The sequence below is a fragment of the Staurois parvus genome, unplaced genomic scaffold (genome assembly GCF_062004578.1).
Source record: "Staurois parvus isolate SC_StPar_1 unplaced genomic scaffold, SC_StPar_1.0 ptg001327l, whole genome shotgun sequence".
Taxonomy (NCBI): Eukaryota; Metazoa; Chordata; class Amphibia; order Anura; family Ranidae; genus Staurois; species Staurois parvus.
The window spans coordinates 83,741-103,708 of record NW_028319123.1 but is presented as its reverse complement, the minus strand read 5'-3'; the positions used below and the strand labels follow the sequence as shown (position 1 = coordinate 103,708).

The window sequence follows — 19,968 nt, the reverse complement described above, 5'->3', positions numbered from 1 at the left end:
GGAGACCCAACCTCCCACATAGAAATACAGAATGGAGACCCAACCTCCCACATACAGATACAGAATGGAGACCCAACCTCCCACATAGGGATACAGAATGGAGACCCAACCTCCCACATAGGGATACAGAATGGAGACCCAACCTCCCACATAGAGACACAGAATGGAGACCCAACCTCCCACATAGAAATACGGAATGGAGACCCAACCTCCCACATAGAGATACGGAATGGAGACTTAACCTCCCACATAGGGATACAGAATGGAGACCCAACCTCCCACATAGAGACACAGAATGGAGACCCAACCTCCTACATAGAGACACAGAATGGAGACCCAACCTCCCACATAGATACAGAAGGGAGTCCCAACATAGGGATACAGAATGGAGACCCAACATCCCACATAGAGATACAAAATGGAGACCCATCCTCCCACATAGATACAGAAGGGAGACCCAACCTCCCACATAGAGATACAGAATGGAGACCCAACCTCCATAGAGGCCCAACCTCCCACATAGAGACCCAACCTCCCACATAGAGACCCAACCTCCCACATAGAGACCCAACCTCCAACATAGAGACCCAACCTCCCACATAGAGACCCAACCTCCCACAGAGATCCAACCTCCAACATAGAGACCCAACCTCCCACATAGAGGCGCAACCTCCAACATAGAGACCCAACCTCCCACACAGAGGCCCAACCTCCCACACAGAGACCAAACTTCCCACACAGAGACCCAGCCTCCCACATAGAAGCCCAACCTCCCACATAGAGACCCAACCTCCAACATAGATACAAAAGGGAGACCCAAATCCCACATAGAGACCCAACCTCCCACATATGGAGACCCAGCCTCCCACATAGAGACCCAACCTCCCACATAGAGGCCCAACCTCCCACACAGAGGCCCAACCTCCCACAGAGAGACCAAACCTCCCACATAGAGGCCCAATCTCCCACATAGAGGCCCAACCTCCAACATACAGGCCCAACCTCCCACATAGAGACCCAACCTCCCACATAGAGACCCAACCTCCAACATAGAGACCCAACCTCCCACACAGAGACCCAACCTCCCACACAGGGAGACCCAACCTGCCACATAGAGACACCCCACCTCCCACATAGGGACACCCCACCTCCCACACAGGGACACCCCACCTCCCAAATAGGAACAGCCCACCTCCCACATAGGAACACCCCACCTCCCACACAGGGATAGAGAAGGGAGACCCAACCTCCCACACAGGGATACAGAAGGGAGACCCAACCTCCCACATAGGGAGACCCAACCTCCCACATAGAGACCCAACCTCCCACATAGAGATACCGAAGATAGACCCAACCTCCCACATAGGGACACCCAACCTCCCACATAGATACAGAAGGGAGACCCAACCTCCCACATAGATACAGAAAGGAGACCCAACCTCCCACATAGAGATACAGAATGGAGACCCAACCTCCCACATAGATACAGAAGGGAGACCCAACCTCCCACATAGGGATACAGAATGGAGACCCAACCTCCCACATAGAAATACAGAAAGGAGACCAAACCTCCCACATAGGGATACAGAATGGAGACCCAACCTCCCACATAGGGATACAGAATGGAGACCCAACCTCCCACATAGGGATACAGAATGGAGACCCAACCTCCAACATAGGGATACAGAATGGAGACCCAACCTCCAACATAGAGATACAGAATGGAGACCCAACCTCCAACATAGAGATACAGAATGGAGACCCAACCTCCAACATAGAGATACAGAATGGAGACCCAACCTCCCAGATAGAGATACAGAATGGAGACCCAACCTCCCACATAGAGATACAGAAGGAAGACCCAACCTCCAACATAGAGATACAGAATGGAGACCCAACCTCCCAGATAGAGATACAGAATGGAGACCCAACCTCCCACATAGAGATACAGAAGGAAGACCCAACCTCCAACATAGAGATACAGAATGGAGACCCAACCTCCCACATAGAGATACAGAATGGAGACCCAACCTCCCACATAGAGATACAGAATGGAGACCCAACCTCCCACATAGAGATACAGAATGGAGACCCAACCTCCCACATAGAGATACAGAATGGAGACCCAACCTCCCACATAGAGATACAGAATGGAGACCCAACCTCCCACATAGGGATACAGAAGGGAGACCCAACCTCCCACATAGAGATACAGAATGGAGACCCAACCTCCCACATAGAGATACAGAATGGAGACCCAACCTCCCACATAGAGATACAGAATGGAGACCCAACCTCCCACATAGAGATACAAAATGGAGACCCAACCTCCAACATAGAGATACAGAATGGAGACCCAACCTCCCACATAGAGATACAGAATGGAGACCCAACCTCCCACATACAGATACAGAATGGAGACCCAACCTCCCACATAGGGATACAGAATGGAGACCCAACCTCCCACATAGGGATACAGAATGGAGACCCAACCTCCCACATAGGGATACAGAATGGAGACCCAACCTCCCACATAGGGATACAGAAGGGAGACCCAACCTCCCATATAGAGATACAGAATGGAGACCCAACCTCCCACATAGAGATACAGAATGGAGACCCAACCTCCCACATAGAGATACAAAATGGAGACCCAACCTCCCACATAGAGATACCGAAGATAGACCCAACCTCCCACATAGGGACACCCAACCTCCCACATAGATACAGAAGGGAGACCCAACCTCCCACATAGGGATACAGAATGGAGACCCAACCTCCCACATAGAGATACAGAAAGGAGACCAAACCTACCACATAGGGATACAGAATGGAGACCCAACCTCCCACATAGGGATACAGAATGGAGACCCAACCTCCCACATAGATACAGAATGGAGACCCAACCTCCCACATAGGGATACAGAATGGAGACCCAACCTCCCACATAGGGATACAGAATGGAGACCCAACCTCCAACATAGAGATACAGAATGGAGACCCAACCTCCTACATAGAGACACAGAGTGGAGACCCAACCTCCCACATAGATACAGATGGGAGACCCAACCTCCCACATAGGGATACAGAATGGAGACCCAACCTCCCACATAGAGATACAAAATGGAGACCCAACCTCCCACATAGATACAGAAGGGAGACCCAACCTACCACATAGAGATACAGAATGGAGACCCAACCTCCCACGTAGAGATACAGAATGGAGACCCAACCTCCCACATAGATACAGAATGGAGACCAAACCTTCGACACACAGATACAGAAGGGAGACCCAACCTCCCACGTAGAGATACAGAATGGAGACCCAACCTCCCACATAGATACAGAATGGAGACCAAACCTCCCACACAGATACAGAAGGGAGACCCAACCTCCCAGATAGAGATACAGAATGGAGACCCAACCTCCAACATAGAGATACAGAATGGAGATCCAACCTCCAACATAGAGATACAGAAGGGAGACCCCACCTCGCAAATAGAGATACAGAATGGAGACCCAACCTCCCACATAGAGATACAGAATGGAGACCCAACCTCCCACATAGAGATACAAAATGGAGACCCAACCTTCCACATAGAGATACAGAATGGAGACCCAACCTCCCACATAGAGATACAAAATGGAGACCCAACCTCCAACATAGAGATACAGAATGGAGACCCAACCTCCCACATAGAGATACAGAATGGAGACCCAACCTCCCACATACAGATACAGAATGGAGACCCAACCTCCCACATAGGGATACAGAATGGAGACCCAACCTCCCACATAGGGATACAGAATGGAGACCCAACCTCCCACATAGGGATACAGAATGGAGACCCAACCTCCCACATAGGGATACAGAAGGGACACCCAACCTCCCATATAGAGATACAGAATGGAGACCCAACCTCCCACATAGAGATACAAAATGGTGACCCAACCTCCCACATAGAGATACTGAAGATAGACCCAACCTCCCACATAGGGACACCCAACCTCCCACATAGATACAGAAGGGAGACCCAACCTCCCACATAGGGATACAGAATGGAGACCCAACCTCCCACATAGAGATACAGAAAGGAGACCAAACCTACCACATAGGGATACAGAATGGAGACCCAACCTCCCACATAGGGATACAGAATGGAGACCCAACCTCCCACATAGATACAGAATGGAGACCCAACCTCCCACATAGGGATACAGAATGGAGACCCAACCTCCCACATAGGGATACAGAATGGAGACCCAACCTCCAACATAGAGATACAGAATGGAGACCCAACCTCCTACATAGAGACACAGAATGGAGACCCAACCTCCCACATAGATACAGATGGGAGACCCAACCTCCCACATAGGGATACAGAATGGAGACCCAACCTCCCACATAGAGATACAAAATGGAGACCCAACCTCCCACATAGATACAGAAGGGAGACCCAACCTACCACATAGAGATACAGAATGGAGACCCAACCTCCCACGTAGAGATACAGAATGGAGACCCAACCTCCCACATAGATACAGAATGGAGACCAAACCTCCCACACAGATACAGAAGGGAGACCCAACCTCCCAGATAGAGATACAGAATGGAGATCCAACCTCCAACATAGAGATACAGAATGGAGATCCAACCTCCAACATAGATACAGAAGGGAGACCCAACCTCCCAGATAGAGATACAGAATGGAGATCCAACCTCCAACATAGAGATACAGAATGTAGACCCAACCTCCCACATAGATACAGAAGGGAGACCCAACCTACCACATAGAGATACAGAATGGAGACCCAACCTCCCACGTAGAGATACAGAATGGAGACCCAACCTCCCACATAGATACAGAATGGAGACCAAACCTCCCACACAGATACAGAAGGGAGACCCAACCTCCCAGATAGAGATACAGAATGGAGACCCAACCTCCCACATACAGATACAGAATGGAGACCCAACCTCCCACATAGAGATACAGAATGGAGACCCAACCTCCAAAACCTTTCAATCATATGTTATCAATAAAAGTCATTATTTTCATGTTTAATCCCTTTAAATCTTCATCTTACTTTATACTAATCCCCGGTGATCCCACCATGGAGGTCCTGGTTCAGGCACTTCCTGTTATAGGGTGACAACGCTCTGTCCCTGTCTCCCGATGGTCCTCATATGTTGTCACCTCACTGATCCCGCCATGGAAGTCCTGGTTCAAGCACTTCCTGTTATAGGGTGACAACGCTCTGTCCCTGTCTCCCTATGGTCCTCATATGTTGTCACCTCAGTGATCCCGCCATGGAGGTCCTGGTTCAGGCACTTCCTGTTATAGGGTGACAACGCTCTGTCCCTGTCTCCCTATGGTCCACATATGTTGTCACCTCAGTTATCCCGCCATGGAGGTCCTGGTTCAGGCACTTCCTGTTATACGGTGACAACGCTTTGTCCCCGCCCCCTGGGGGAGTGTCATCACAGCAGCTATGTCATTATGTGGGCGATTAGTGCGGGAACAAAGGAAGAACCTGTAACATGACAGGGGGGCCACAGGACCCTCAGATAGAAGGTATACAGGATATATATGTATGGTCAGAGTATGGTGGGGGGGGGAGGTGTAGTAACTGAACACACAAAGGCCTAAAGCTGACCAAACAGCTAAACATTCATATAAACTTCATATATAACGGATGTTTTACCTGCTTTGTATTTCTGTCCATCCAGTCCTGCGCTTTACACAGCTCTGCCAGGTGGATGACACAGCTAAGAAATACAGTGGTGTCCTCTCCCCACCCCAGTGAAGGAGCAGCAGGCCATCCCTCTGCTCGCTCTGCTCTCTCCTCCTGTCAGCGTCCATTGTCAACACACACCTGATTGGCTCCCAGTCCTCCCCCTTCCCAGTCTGAGCTCTGCTGTACAGGGGATTGAGGGGGCTGACACCAGGTCTCATCCGTGCCACGTTGAGGGATTTTCAGTGACCTCATACCTGGGTTGTTGCGTTCGTATCCACCCGGAATTCCGCTTTACGAGATGTTTTTTGAGAAAATGCACCCAAAATCCGGACAGGCGGTTTTAATTATTTAATTTTTAAATTTCAAATCACATCAATATTAAAACATTATAACAGTAAAAATCCACCCCAAATCCCTGCAGAAAAAAATGGAGCCCCTCCCCCTCCAGTGTTACCCAAAAAATACTGCATGAAGCACCTGTGAATGGTGGACCGCCGGCAACGGGTGAGCGCGACATAAAGGGGCGCCGGAGCGCGAGGAAACCCTCGCCGCTCGCCATTGTCATCCTGACAAGTAGGACGTGTCGCCGCCTCATGTGCAAATATTGCCGTAAATGTTCTTGTCCCTATTGAGGGCCCTCATGAAGCCCATAACTCCAGTCCATCTCCTGGAATGGCCACAGTCCCACGTATCGGTGGTCATAGGGGGGGGAAGGTCTCTAGGATGTGGCACAATGCTCTCCTTTCTCTTGGCCTGCCGAGGCCTTTTTGATACTGTCTACGGTGAGCAGCGTGTTCATCTCGTTCTGCCGGCTCTCGTGGCCTCGGTACGAGTCTTCGTGTCGGAGCCGCCTACGGGTGCAAGCCTTCCCGATGAGGAAGAAGAGCTCAGACACGTTCAGGACGATGCAGATCCCAGAGGTGGCCAGCATGAAGATAGTAAAGATGGTCTTCTCTGTGGGACGAGACACGAAGCAGTCCACGGTGTTGGGGCAAGGGTATTCCCCGCACTTGACCAGCCGTATCATGGCGTACCCGGGGTAGATGTGGTAGAAGAGGTACATGAAGGCCACCTCGAAGATGATCCTGAAGATCACGCTCAACGTGTAGGTCCACCACAGGGTGCCGGAGATACGGATCTTCTGCTTTTTCACCTCCGCCAGCTCCTTCGGGTCGTCGTGGCCAGTGACTCGTAAGAGTTTCTTCTCCTGGTGCTGTAGGTGGGCCACGTGCATGGCCACGAGGAGGGCCGGCGTGGAGACGATGATGAGCTGCAGGGCCCACAGACGGATGTGGGAGATGGGGAAGAAATGGTCGTAGCAGACGCTGTTACATCCGGGCTGTTGGGTGTTGCAGGTGAAGGCGGACTTCTCGTCCCCCCATACACTCTCTGCGGCCACCACCAGCACCATGATACGGAAGATGAAGACCACCGAGAGCCATATGCGGCCGATGCCCGTCGAATGGCGGTTCACACCGCTCAGAATGGAGTAAAATCCGGCCCAATTCATCCTGGATCAGCTGTGTGGAACGAAACAGAAAAAAGTCACGTATCCATATATAATCTCCGACACCTAAACTGACCCCATATATAATACCCGACACCTAAACCGACCCCATATATAATACCCGACACCTAAACCGACCCCATATATAATCCCCGACGCCTAAACCGACCCCATATATAATACCCGACACCTAAACTGACCCCGTATATAATCCCCGACACCTAAACTGACCCCATATATAATACCCGACACCTAAACCGACCCCATATATAATCCCCGACGCCTAAACCGACCCCATATATAATACCCGACACCTAAACTGACCCCGTATATAATCCCCGACACCTAAACTGACCCCATATATAATACCCGACACCTAAACCGACCCCATATATAATACCCGACGCCTAAACCGACCCCATATATAATACCCGACACCTAAACCGACCCCATATATAATACCAGACGCCTAAACTGACCCCATATATAATACCCGACACCTAAACTGACCCCATATATAATACCCGACACCTAAACCGACCCCATATATAATACCCGACACCTAAACTGACCCCACATATATAATACCAGACGCCTAAACTGACCCCATATATATAATACCAGACGCCTAAACCGACCCCATATATAATACCAGACGCCTAAACTGACCTCATATATAATACCCGACGCCTAAACTGACCCCATATATAATACCCGACGCCTAAACTGACCCCATATATAATCCCTGACACCTAAACCGACCCCATATATAATACCCAACACCTAAACCGACCCCATATATAATACCCGACACCTAAACCGACCCCATATATAATCCCCGACGCCTAAACCGACCCCATATATAATACCCGACACCTAAACTGACCCCGTATATAATCCCCGACACCTAAACTGACCCCATATATAATACCCGACACCTAAACCGACCCCATATATAATACCCGACGCCTAAACCGACCCCATATATAATACCCGACACCTAAACTGACCCCATATATAATACCCGACACCTAAACCGACCCCATATATATAATACCAGACGCCTAAACTGACCCCATATATATAATACCAGACGCCTAAACCGACCCCATATATAATCCCCGACACCTAAACCGACCCCATATATAATACCCGACACCTAAACTGACCCCACATATATAATACCAGACGCCTAAACTGACCCCATATATATAATACCAGACGCCTAAACCGACCCCATATATAATACCAGACGCCTAAACTGACCTCATATATAATACCCGACGCCTAAACTGACACCATATATAATACCAGACGCCTAAACCGACCCCATATATAATACCAGACGCCTAAACCGACCCCATATATAATACTGACGCCTAAACTGACCCCATATATAATCCCCGACACCTAAACCGACCCCATATATAATACCCGACACCTAAACTGACATCATATATAATACCAGACGCCTAAACCGACCCCATATATAATACCCGACACCTAAACCGACCCCATATATAATACCCGACACCTAAACTGACCCCATATATAATACCCGACACCTAAACCGACCCCATATATAATACCCGACACCTAAACCGACCCCATATATAATACCAGACGCCTAAACTGACCCCATATATAATACCAGACGCCTAAACTGACCCCATATATATAATACCAGACGCCTAAACCGACCCCATATATAATACCAGACGCCTAAACTGACCCCATATATATAATACCAGACGCCTAAACTGACCCCATATATATAATACCAGACGCCTAAACTGACCCCATATATATAATACCAGACGCCTAAACTGACCTCATATATAATACCCGACACCTAAACTGACCCCATATATAATACCAGACGCCTAAATCGACCCCATATATAATACCCGACACCTAAACTGACCCCATATATAATACCAGACGCCTAAACTGACCCCATATATATAATACCAGACGCCTAAACTGACCCCATATATATAATACCAGACGCCTAAACTGACCCCATATATATAATACTGATGCCTAAACTGACCCCATATATAATACCAGACGCCTAAACTGACCCCATATATATAATACCAGACGCCTAAACTGACCCCATATATAATACCAGACGCCTAAACTGACCCCATATATAATACCAGACGCCTAAACTGACCCCATATATAATCCCCGACAACTAAACCGACCCCATATATAATACCAGACGCCTAAACCGACCCCATATATAATCCCCGACACCTAAACTGACCCCATATATAATACCCGACACCTAAACCGACCCCATATATAATACCCGACACCTAAACCGACCCCATATATAATACCCGACACCTAAACTGACCCATATATAATACCAGACGCCTAAACTGACCCCATATATAATCCCCGACACCTAAACCGACCCCATATATAATACCCGACACCTAAACTGACCTCATATATAATACCAGACGCCTAAACCGACCCCATATATAATACCCGACACCTATACCGACCCCATATATAATACCCGACACCTAAACTGACCCATATATAATACCCGACACCTAAACTGACCCCATATATAATACTGACGCCTAAACTGACCTCATATATAATACCCGACACCTAAACTGACCCCATATATAATACCAGACGCCTAAACTGACCTCATATATAATACCCGACACCTAAACTGACCCCATATATAATCCCTGACACCTAAACCGACCCCATATATAATACCCGACACCTAAACTGACCCCATATATAATACCCGACACCTAAACCGTCCCCATATATAATACCCGACACCTAAACTGACCCATATATAATACCAGACGCCTAAACTGACCCCATATATATAATACCAGACGCCTAAACCGACCCCATATATCATACCCGACGCCTAAACTGACCCCATATATAATCCCCGACACCTAAACCGACCCCATATATAATACCCGACACCTAAACTGACCCATATATAATACCAGACGCCTAAACTGACCCCATATATATAATACCAGACGCCTAAACCGACCCCATATATAATACCCGACGCCTAAACTGACCCCATATATAATACCAGACGCCTAAACCGACCCCATATATAATACCCGACACCTAAACCGACCCCATATATAATACCCGACACCTAAACCGACCCCATATATAATACCCGACACCTAAACTGACCCCATATATAATACCAGACACCTAAACTGACCCCATATATAATACCCGACACCTAAACCGACCCCATATATAATACCCGACACCTAAACTGACCACATATATAATACCAGACGCCTAAACTGACCCCATATATATAATACCCGACACCTAAACTGACCCCATATATAATACCAGACGCCTAAACCGACCCCATATATAATACCAGACGCCTAAACTGACCCCATATATAATACCAGACGCCTAAACTGACCCCATATATATAATACCAGACGCCTAAACCGACCTCATATATAATACCCGACACCTAAACTGACCCCATATATAATACCCGACGCCTAAACTGACCCCAAATATAATACCCGACACCTAAACTGACCCCAAATATAATCCCCGAACAAAAACTGACCCCATATATAATACCCGACACCTAAACTGACCCCATATATAATCCCTGAACAAAAACTGACCCCATATATAATACCCGACACCTAAACTGTCCTCATATATAATCCCAGACGCCTAAACTGACCCCATATGTAATACCCGACACCTAAACTGTCCTCATATATAATCCCAGACACCTAAACTGTCCTCATATATAATCCCAGACACCTAAACTGACCCCATATATAATATCCTACACCTAAACCGACCCCATATATAATACTGACACCTAAACTTTTATAGGGTGACAACCTTCTGTCCCTGTCTCCCATCTGTCCTCCTGTGTTGTCACCCCATCACATGGGCTTTCAATGGAGATTGCCATGGAGGTCACTTCCTTTTATAGGGTGACAACCTTCTTTCTCTGTCTCCCAGCTGTCCTCCTGCGTTGTCACCCTGTCACATGGGCTTCCAATGAAGACTACAAGCAGCCATGTCAACACACATGACACAGACATGGTCCTCTGGTGTCACCATCAGGAAATCGCACTGATAAATGCCATGCAGCCGTCACTGGAGTGTATAGAGACAGGAAGTGGCTGCAAAGAGGCCGCAGGAGATCCATGTTTCATTTTCAACATTTCTACATCTGCAATGATTAAAATAATCCCTGGTGGTCCTGCCACGGAGGTCCTTGCTCAGACACTTCCTTTTATAGGGGGACCACAAGTAGCTAGTAAAGCAAACATTACGTAGACATGGTTCACTGTAGTCACCTGGGGCGGACCGACAACTCATGGGGCCCCCGGGCAATAGGGGATCATGGGGCCTCTGTGTCCTTGCCCAAACTCAAAAAAGCCTATGAAAAAGGTACCAGGGGCATCTCATGGGGTCCCCTACTGACCCCGGGCCCTCGGGCAGTGCCCGAGTTTCCAAATGGTCAGTCCGCCCCTGGTAGTCACCATCAGTAAAACCAGTTTTGGGTGGAGTGACCCTTTAAAATTCTGTTCTCTCGATCATAAGAATCCCATGTTATCCTATGGGGGGGGGGGGGGGGGGGATTAGTAACCGTGTGGCCAGCTGTCCGTATCCCATCCACTGCACTGCTGTCCTGGGTATGTACCTGCACCGCGCGCACCACTCAGCATGGGAAAACTAACCAACCAGCTAACCAACCAGCTAACCAACCAGCTAACTAACCAGCTAACTAACCCGTGTCTTCCTTTTCATTGACTTTTATTGTATCTCTGAAGTAAACAAGTCATTCTACAGTAAATGTATTGTAAACCAAAAGAAACAAAAGACAACAAAATGATACAAAAGTAAAAAAAATGAAAATTAAACATTTAAAGTGACGGTAAAAAATAACCAATACCCTCCCCCCCCCCAAAAAAAAAAACTAAGAATGCAATAAATACAATAAATTGATCTAAATACACAACCCCTCCCCCCCTCGTCCCCCCCCCCCCCTTGAATGGAGAATACAATAGAGATCTCTATCTAGAACTGCGATTTTCCATTAGCAGAAGAATGAATGTCCCCCGAATCCCGCGACTCGTACTCATTATGGGCGGGTCTCACAGTCGCGGGATCTCACCGCCATATACTGTAGCGCATTCATTTCTCTATCATCCATGGGTATCGCCAGCTACATTGTGACGTCATTAGTCGGGACGAGAAGCGTCGTTCGGTTGGATGTCGGCGAATTGAGATGAAATAACGTTTTTTTTATCCAACGATGGAGAATATATCGATGGAAAATAAACGTTTCTGTCTGCGAGGAATCCGCAGGAGGTCACCAACCTCCCGACGTCCCCAGACGAGAGCGGGACGCCTTTGAATCGCAAAGTGTGTCGGTACAGGACACACCCCCTGCCACGCCCACAGTTACACAGTTCATGAGCAAAAAAAGGGACAACTGGGAGGGGGGGGGGGGGGGCAGAGGGACAACTGAGGAGGACAGGGGGACCACCAAGGGGGACAGAGGGACAACTGAGGACGGGGACCACCAAGGGGGACAGAGGGACAACTGAGGAGGACGGAGACCACCAAGGGGGACAGAGGGACAACTGAGGATGGGGACTACCAAGAGGGACAGAGGGACAACTGAGGAGGACGGGGACCACCAAGGGGGACAGAGGGACAACTGAGGACAGGGACCACCAAGGGGGACAGAGGGACAACTGGGGGGGACAGAGGGACCACCAGGGGGGACAGAGGGACAACTGAGGAGGACAGGGACCACCAGGGGGGACAGAGGGACAACTGAGGACGGGGACCACCAGGGGGGACAGAGGGACAACTGAGGAGGACGGGGACCACCAGGGGGGACAGAGTGACAACTGAGGACATCCTAGAAAGACAGGGGACAACTAAGGAAAACAGAGGGACACCTGAGGGGGAAAGCGGGACAACTGAAGAGGACCCAGGAGGACAGATGGACAATCAAGAAGGAAAGGGGTACAACCAGGGGCGGACTGACCATTTGGAAACTCGGGCACTGCCCGAGGGCCTGGGGTCAGTAGGAGGCTCCATGAGATGCCCCTGGTACCTTTTTCATAGGCTTTTTTGAGTTTGGGCAAGGACACGGGGGCCCCATGATCCCCTATTGCCCAGGGGCCCCATGAGTTGTCATTCCGCCCCTGGGTACAACTTAAGAGTACCGGGGGACAACTGAGGAGGAAAGAGGGACAACTGAGGAGGACAGGGGGACAACTGAAGAGGACCCAGGAGGACAGATGAACAATCTAGAAGAAGAGTGGTAAAACTTAGGAGGACAGGGGGACAACTGAGGAGGACAGGGGGACAACTGAGAAGGAAAGAGGGACAACTGAGAGGGAAAGAGGGACAAGTGAGGAGGAAAGAGGGACAACTGAAGTGGACCCAGGAGGACAGATGGACAATCTAGAAGGACAGGGTGACAACTTAGGAGGACAGGAGGACAACTGAAAAGGAAAGAGGGACAACTGAGGACAGGGGGAAAACTGAGGAGGAAATAGGGACAATTGAGGAGGACAGGGGGGAAACTGAGAACAAGAGTACAACTGAGGAGAACTCAGGGACAACTGAGGAGAACAGGGGGGACAGCTGAGGAGGAAAGAGGGACAACTGAGGAGGACAGGGGGACAACTGAAGAGGACCCAGGAGGACAGATGAACAATCTAGAAGAAGAGTGGTAAAACTTAGGAGGACAGGGGGACAACTGAGGAGGACAGGGGGACAACTGAGAAGGAAAGAGGGACAACTGAGAGGGAAAGAGGGACAAGTGAGGAGGAAAGAGGGACAACTGAAGTGGACCCAGGAGGACAGATGGACAATCTAGAAGGACAGGGTGACAACTTAGGAGGACAGGAGGACAACTGAAAAGGAAAGAGGGACAACTGAGGACAGGGGGAAAACTGAGGAGGAAATAGGGACAATTGAGGAGGACAGGGGGGAAACTGAGAACAAGAGTACAACTGAGGAGAACTCAGGGACAACTGAGGAGAACAGGGGGGACAGCTGAGAAGGAAAGAGGGACAACTGCGAGGACAGGGGGACAACTGAGGAGAACAAGGAGACAACTGAGGAGGAAAGAGGGACAATTGAGGAGGACAGGGGGACAACTGAGGAGAACAAGGGGACAACTGAGGAGGACTCAGGGACAACTGAGGAGGACAGGGGGGGAAACTGAGGAGGAAAGAGGGACAACTGAGGAGGACAGGGGGGACAACTGAGGAGGAAAGAGGGACAACTGAGGAGGACAGGGGGAGAACTGAGAAAGAAAGAGGGACAAATGAGGAGAACAGAGGGACAACTGAGGAAGATGGGGACAACGGAGAAAGAAAGATAGACAACTGAGGAGGGCTGGGGGACAACTGAGAAAGAAAGAGGGATAATCAAGGAGGAAAGAGGGACAATTAAGGAGGACAGGGGGAGAACAGAGGAGGACAGGGGGACAACTGAGGAAGATGGGGACAACGGAGAAAGAAAGATGGACAACTGAGGAGGACAGTGGGACAACGGAGGACAGGGCCAGAGTGATTTAGTAATAAAAGAGGGATTTGGTCCTAAAAAGACACAGTCCCTCCTAACCACCCATCAAACAATATCCAACAAGTAGAAGGAACCCCTGTAATGTCTCTGTTCACTCTGATACAATGTTTCCATTTTTCTATTTCAGACAGAAATCTAAGCTGGCCATACATCATACAATTTTCTGGTACAATCTTCCTTCAGAGTAACCGAAAACCATACAAGACGAGGTGAAACGTCAACAATTTCAGTTTGTGTCCAATCAGGCGGGTTCTTGCTCTACGTAGTGGAAGGTAAATCTACAGGAGATTGAACAGGGAAGTGGTATAGTGTATGGGCAGCTTCTGCTGGGACCGATCATGTGGACTAATATCGATCTGATGACGGTTGGTTCAGCTGACGACCTACCTTCCTGGCGTAGTGATGACTGCCGCCTTGTCTCCTTCCAGTCCCACAACTTTTGGCCATACTAAGGAATATTTGATGTGCAGCCTCCTCGTCCCCCGATCACATTCCATAGACGGGGAGCAGAATTCACCATCATTGTGACTCCGAAATGTCCCCGCACTGCCCCGACCCCCCGGAACCTGCCCGACATCCCAACGCATTCTACGTCGGTTTAAGCATTTTCACTTGAAAAATGTTTATTTATTGACCTTCCCCTCCCCACGCATCCCCCTCCCCCCCCCCACCCCACAACCACAAGAATGAAGACTCTCAGGTTTGGTGTGAATTGTGTAAAATGTCACCAACTGAATGGGAAGGCGTTGACTCAACCATGTGGACGTCAATGGAAAGCCAGTCCATGCAATCTCATGTGACGCCAGTCCAGTCACAGCTTTTATTAAAATAATCCAGCCACCGAGGTCCTTGTTCAGGCACTTCCTGTTGTAGGGTGACAACGCTCTGTCTCTGTCTCCAAATTGTGCTCCTGTGTTGTCACCCAGTCACATGCTCCCCTATTGATGACTGTAAGTGGCACAAACACGGTCTTCTGGTGTCACCATCAGGAGACCCGCCCTGAGGAATGCCATGCAGCCCTCACTGGAGTGTATGGAGACATGAAGTGGCTGGAAAAAGGCTGCAGGAGATCCGCAGCTCTGAGATGTAAGGTTGTAAAAAGCGGAAAAGAAGGATTTTAGTAACCATGGCAATTGTGAGCACCCGGCTATGGTTATATCTACTGTAGGAAAGATAGAAAATCAGATATTGTAAACAATATGAACACAAAATATTAACACCAGCCTAACGTTTGTAGAGTCGGAACCGACCTCGCAAGACTATCCTTCCCCATCATTGACACGTGGCTCTGTCTGCCCCAATACCTGGGGACTTTAGAGGTCCATATATGAGGGTACAGACCCCGAGGTGGGGGGCACTGTCCATGAATCCCATGTTCATGATCCGTTGATGCCCCTAGACCTGGAAAGAAGATGTAGAGGACTTTAGAGGTCCATATATAAGGGTACAGACCCCAAGATGGGGGGGCACGGTCCATGAGTCTCATGATCCGTTGATGCCCCTAGACCTGGAAAGAAGATGTAGAGGACTTTAGAGGTCCATATATGAGGGTACAGACCCCAAGATGGGGGGGCACTGTCTATGAATCCCATGTTCATGATCCGTTGATGCCCCTAGACCTGGAAAGAAGATGTAGAGGACTTTAGAGGTCCATATATGAGGGTACAGACCCCGAGGTGGGGGGCACTGTCCATGAATCCCATGTTCATGATCCATTGATGCCCCTAGACCTGGAAAGAAGATGTAGAGGACTTTAGAGGTCCATATATGAGGGTATAGACCCCGAGATGGGGGGGCACTGTCTATGAATCCCATGATCTCTTGAGGCCTCTATACCTGGAAAGAAGATGTAGAGGACTTTAGAGGTCCATATATGAGGGTACAGACCCCGAGATGGGGGGGGCACTGTCTATGAATCCCATGTTCATGATCTGTTGATGCCCCTTGACCTGGAAAGAAGATGTAGATGACTTTAGAGGTCCATATATGAGAGGGTACAGACCCCAAGGTGGGGGGCACGGTCCATGAATCTTATGTTCATGATCTGTTGATGCCCCTAGACCTGGAAAGAAGATGTAGGGGGCTTCAGTGGTCCATATATGACCATGGAAACATAACCCTATCTATGGTGGGGATGGGGGTAATGTCCCCAAGATGGGGGGCACTGTCCATGAATCCCATGTTCATGATCTGTTGAGGCCCCTATACCTGGAAAGAAGTTGTAGGGGAATTCAGTGGTCCATATATGACCATGGAAACATAACCCTATGTATGGTGGGGATGGGGTTACAAACCCCGAGAGGGGAGGGTACTGTCCAGGAATCCCATGTTCATGATCTGTTGAAGCCCCAATACCTGGAAAGAAGTTGTAGGGGACTTTATAGGTCCATATATGTGGCTATGGAAACATAGCACCATATATGGTGGGGATGGAGGTATAGACCCTGAGATGGAGACAATGTCCATAAATCCTATGCTCATGATCTGTTGATGGCCAAATAATACCTAAAATGAAGTTTTTGGGGACTTTAGAAGTAAGAATGGTGAGGATGGGGGTACAGCCCCCAAGAGGGAAACAAAGTTCATGAATCCCATGCTCATGATTTGTTGAAGCTCCAATACCTGGAAAGATTCTGGGGACTTTAGAGGTAGGTATGGCAGGGGTGGGGGTACAGACTCTAACACATGCTCATGAGATGTTGATGTCCCAGTACCTGGAAAGATTCTGGGGACTTCAGAGGTAGGGATGGGGGTCCAGACCCTAACACATGCTCATGAGATGTTGATGTCCCAGTACCTGGAAAGATTCTGGGGACTTTAGAGGAAGGTATGGCAGGGATGGGGGTACAGACCCTAACACATGCTCATGAGATGTTGATGTCCCAGTACCTGGTCCTTATGGTTCCTCTGGTCACCTCCTCCTCCTCAGTAGGTATCTCAGAAGCTTTCAGCTACCTCCAGATGACGTCTCCCCTCTGACCACTTTTCCTTGAGATTTCCTGGACAATCTCTCACATTCCTCTTCCCGGACAATTATTTTATGGTCTCTCACCTACAGACAGTCATTCTTTTGCTCAGCCACACTTGGATGTCTGTGTCTCTAGCTGTCCCTTCCTGGCGGTCACATTTTCTCCGCTCTCTCTCTCTGTCACACTGTCTTTCTGCTCTGACTGCACACAATGCCTTCTTTCTCGTTCTCGGTAACACGTACCATTCACTCTGCTCAGACTTCCGCCCACCGGACAGTCACAATGCGTCTTTTTCCCCTGATGGGACATATTCTAATGAGCTCCCTCCATCCATCCTTGTGTTTGCTGGCTCAGTGCTATGTCCCCCGGGTGGTCAGTCCCCCCTTTTCCTTCCATGGGACGGGTGGGACAGTGACTTGGCTTTAGCTCCCGGAGCGGATGTTGGGCGAAGGATTTGGCATCGATGCCAAGTGCCCGTGACACTGGTTGGCGTAACAAATTCATCCGAACAATTCAATACACATCACATGCCGTGCAGCTTTGGCAGCCATGATCCCTCCCCAGAAAATCCAGAGAAGTTGAGGAGGTCCACCAATCTTACCTGAATTGTGGAGCTTGGGTGGTCCTGAAGTCCGGGGCTCACAGGGGCACCTGAAGGCAGCTCTACAAAGTTTGCTTCCTCTGGTCCTGACTCTGCATTTATCCCGGGACCTTTATACCCTTGGCTGATAATTAATCCAATCATGGGGGGGCATCGGGTTATCTGATCCCTGTGTACTCAGTGAGGAAAACAGGCGTGACTTGTGTGTCACCGATCCATACGAGACAACCCATGGCGGATGTCCACCTTCCCCGGAGATTAGATCTCCAGCATTCTCTGACATCAGGAGTATGGGCAGTGCCAGGCTGGGATTGCTGATGATGGCGGCTCAATTCCCAATATAAAGGCGCATAGACCTGGAGGAGAACCCGAGAAATATCGAGGAGCCGACATCGAATTATTCCAACAGAACCCACCATAGATCCGTGCTCACCATGTCAGGGCCAGGCTCAGATCTGCCGGCTGCATGGAGGACGTTTCAATGGGCTGCCCTACCTGTGAGGAACGCAGGCAAAGAAGTCCCCGACCCTTTCCAAAAAAATGTCACCAGCACCAAACTGCATGACGCTGTAGCACCGTGCGACTCGGCGTGCATGAAAACGCGTGTACCGTGCTACTTGGCGTGTATGAAAACACGTGCACCGTGCGACTCGGCGTGCATGAAAACGCATGTACCGTGCTACTTGGTGTGTATGAAAACACGTGCACCGTGCGACTCAGCATGTATGAAAACAAGTGCACCATGCAACTTGGCGTGCATGAAAACGCTTGCACGATGTGACTCAGCGTGTATGAAAATGTGTGCACCATGTGACTTGGCATGTATGAAAACGTGTGCACCATGCAACTTGGCGTGCATGAAAACGCGTGCACTATGCGACTTAGCGTGTATGAAAACGTGTGCACCATGCGACTTGGCGTGCATGAAAACGTGTGCACCTTGCAGCTTGGCATGTATGAAAACGCGTGCACTATGCGACTTAGCGTGTATGAAAACGTGTGCACCATGCGACTTGGCGTGCATGAAAACGTGTGCACCTTGCAGCTTGGCGTGTATGAAAACGCGTGCACTATGCAACTCAGCGTGTATGAAATTGCGTGCACCATGCGACTTGGCGCGCATGAAAACGTGGGTACCATGCGACTTGGCGTGTATGAAAACGCGTGCACTATGCGACTTGGCGTGTATGAAAACGCGTGCACTATGCGACTTGGCGTGTATGAAAACGCGTGCACCTTGCAGCTTGGCATGTATGAAAACGCGTGCACTATGCGACTTGGCGTGTATGAAAACATGTGCACCATGCGACTTGGCGTGCATGAAAACGTGTGCACCTTGCAGCTTGGCGTGTATGAAAACGCGTGCACTATGCAACTCAGCGTGTATGAAAATGCGTGCACCATGTGACTTGGCGTGTATGAAAATGCGTGCACCATGCGACTTGGAGTGCATGAAAACATGAGTACCATGCGACTTGGAGTGCATGAAAACATGAGTACCATGCGACTTGGAGTGCATGAAAACATGAGTA

At 49.3% G+C, this 19,968-nt stretch overlaps 1 protein-coding gene across 5 annotated transcripts; it reads right to left on the bottom strand.

Moving 5' to 3' along the window:
- Positions 1-6,072: 6,072 nt before the first annotated feature.
- Positions 6,073-18,553, bottom strand: LOC149436984 (gap junction beta-1 protein-like). 5 transcript variants are annotated; one of them, XM_089661212.1, is made up of 2 exons: positions 18,437-18,553; positions 6,073-7,259 (listed from the first exon to the last, which is right to left on the bottom strand). In XM_089661212.1, the coding sequence occupies exon 2, from the start codon at positions 7,247-7,249 to the stop codon at positions 6,458-6,460; it is 792 nt and encodes a 263-aa protein (XP_089517338.1). In that variant the 5' UTR covers positions 7,250-7,259; positions 18,437-18,553; the 3' UTR covers positions 6,073-6,457. The 5 variants fall into 5 exon arrangements, with proteins under 5 accessions (XP_089517338.1, XP_089517340.1, XP_089517336.1 ...); XM_089661214.1 differs by lacking the exon at positions 18,437-18,553 and adding an exon at positions 18,078-18,257; XM_089661210.1 differs by lacking the exon at positions 18,437-18,553 and adding an exon at positions 17,756-18,068.
- Between the last annotated feature and the right edge of the window lie 1,415 nt (positions 18,554-19,968).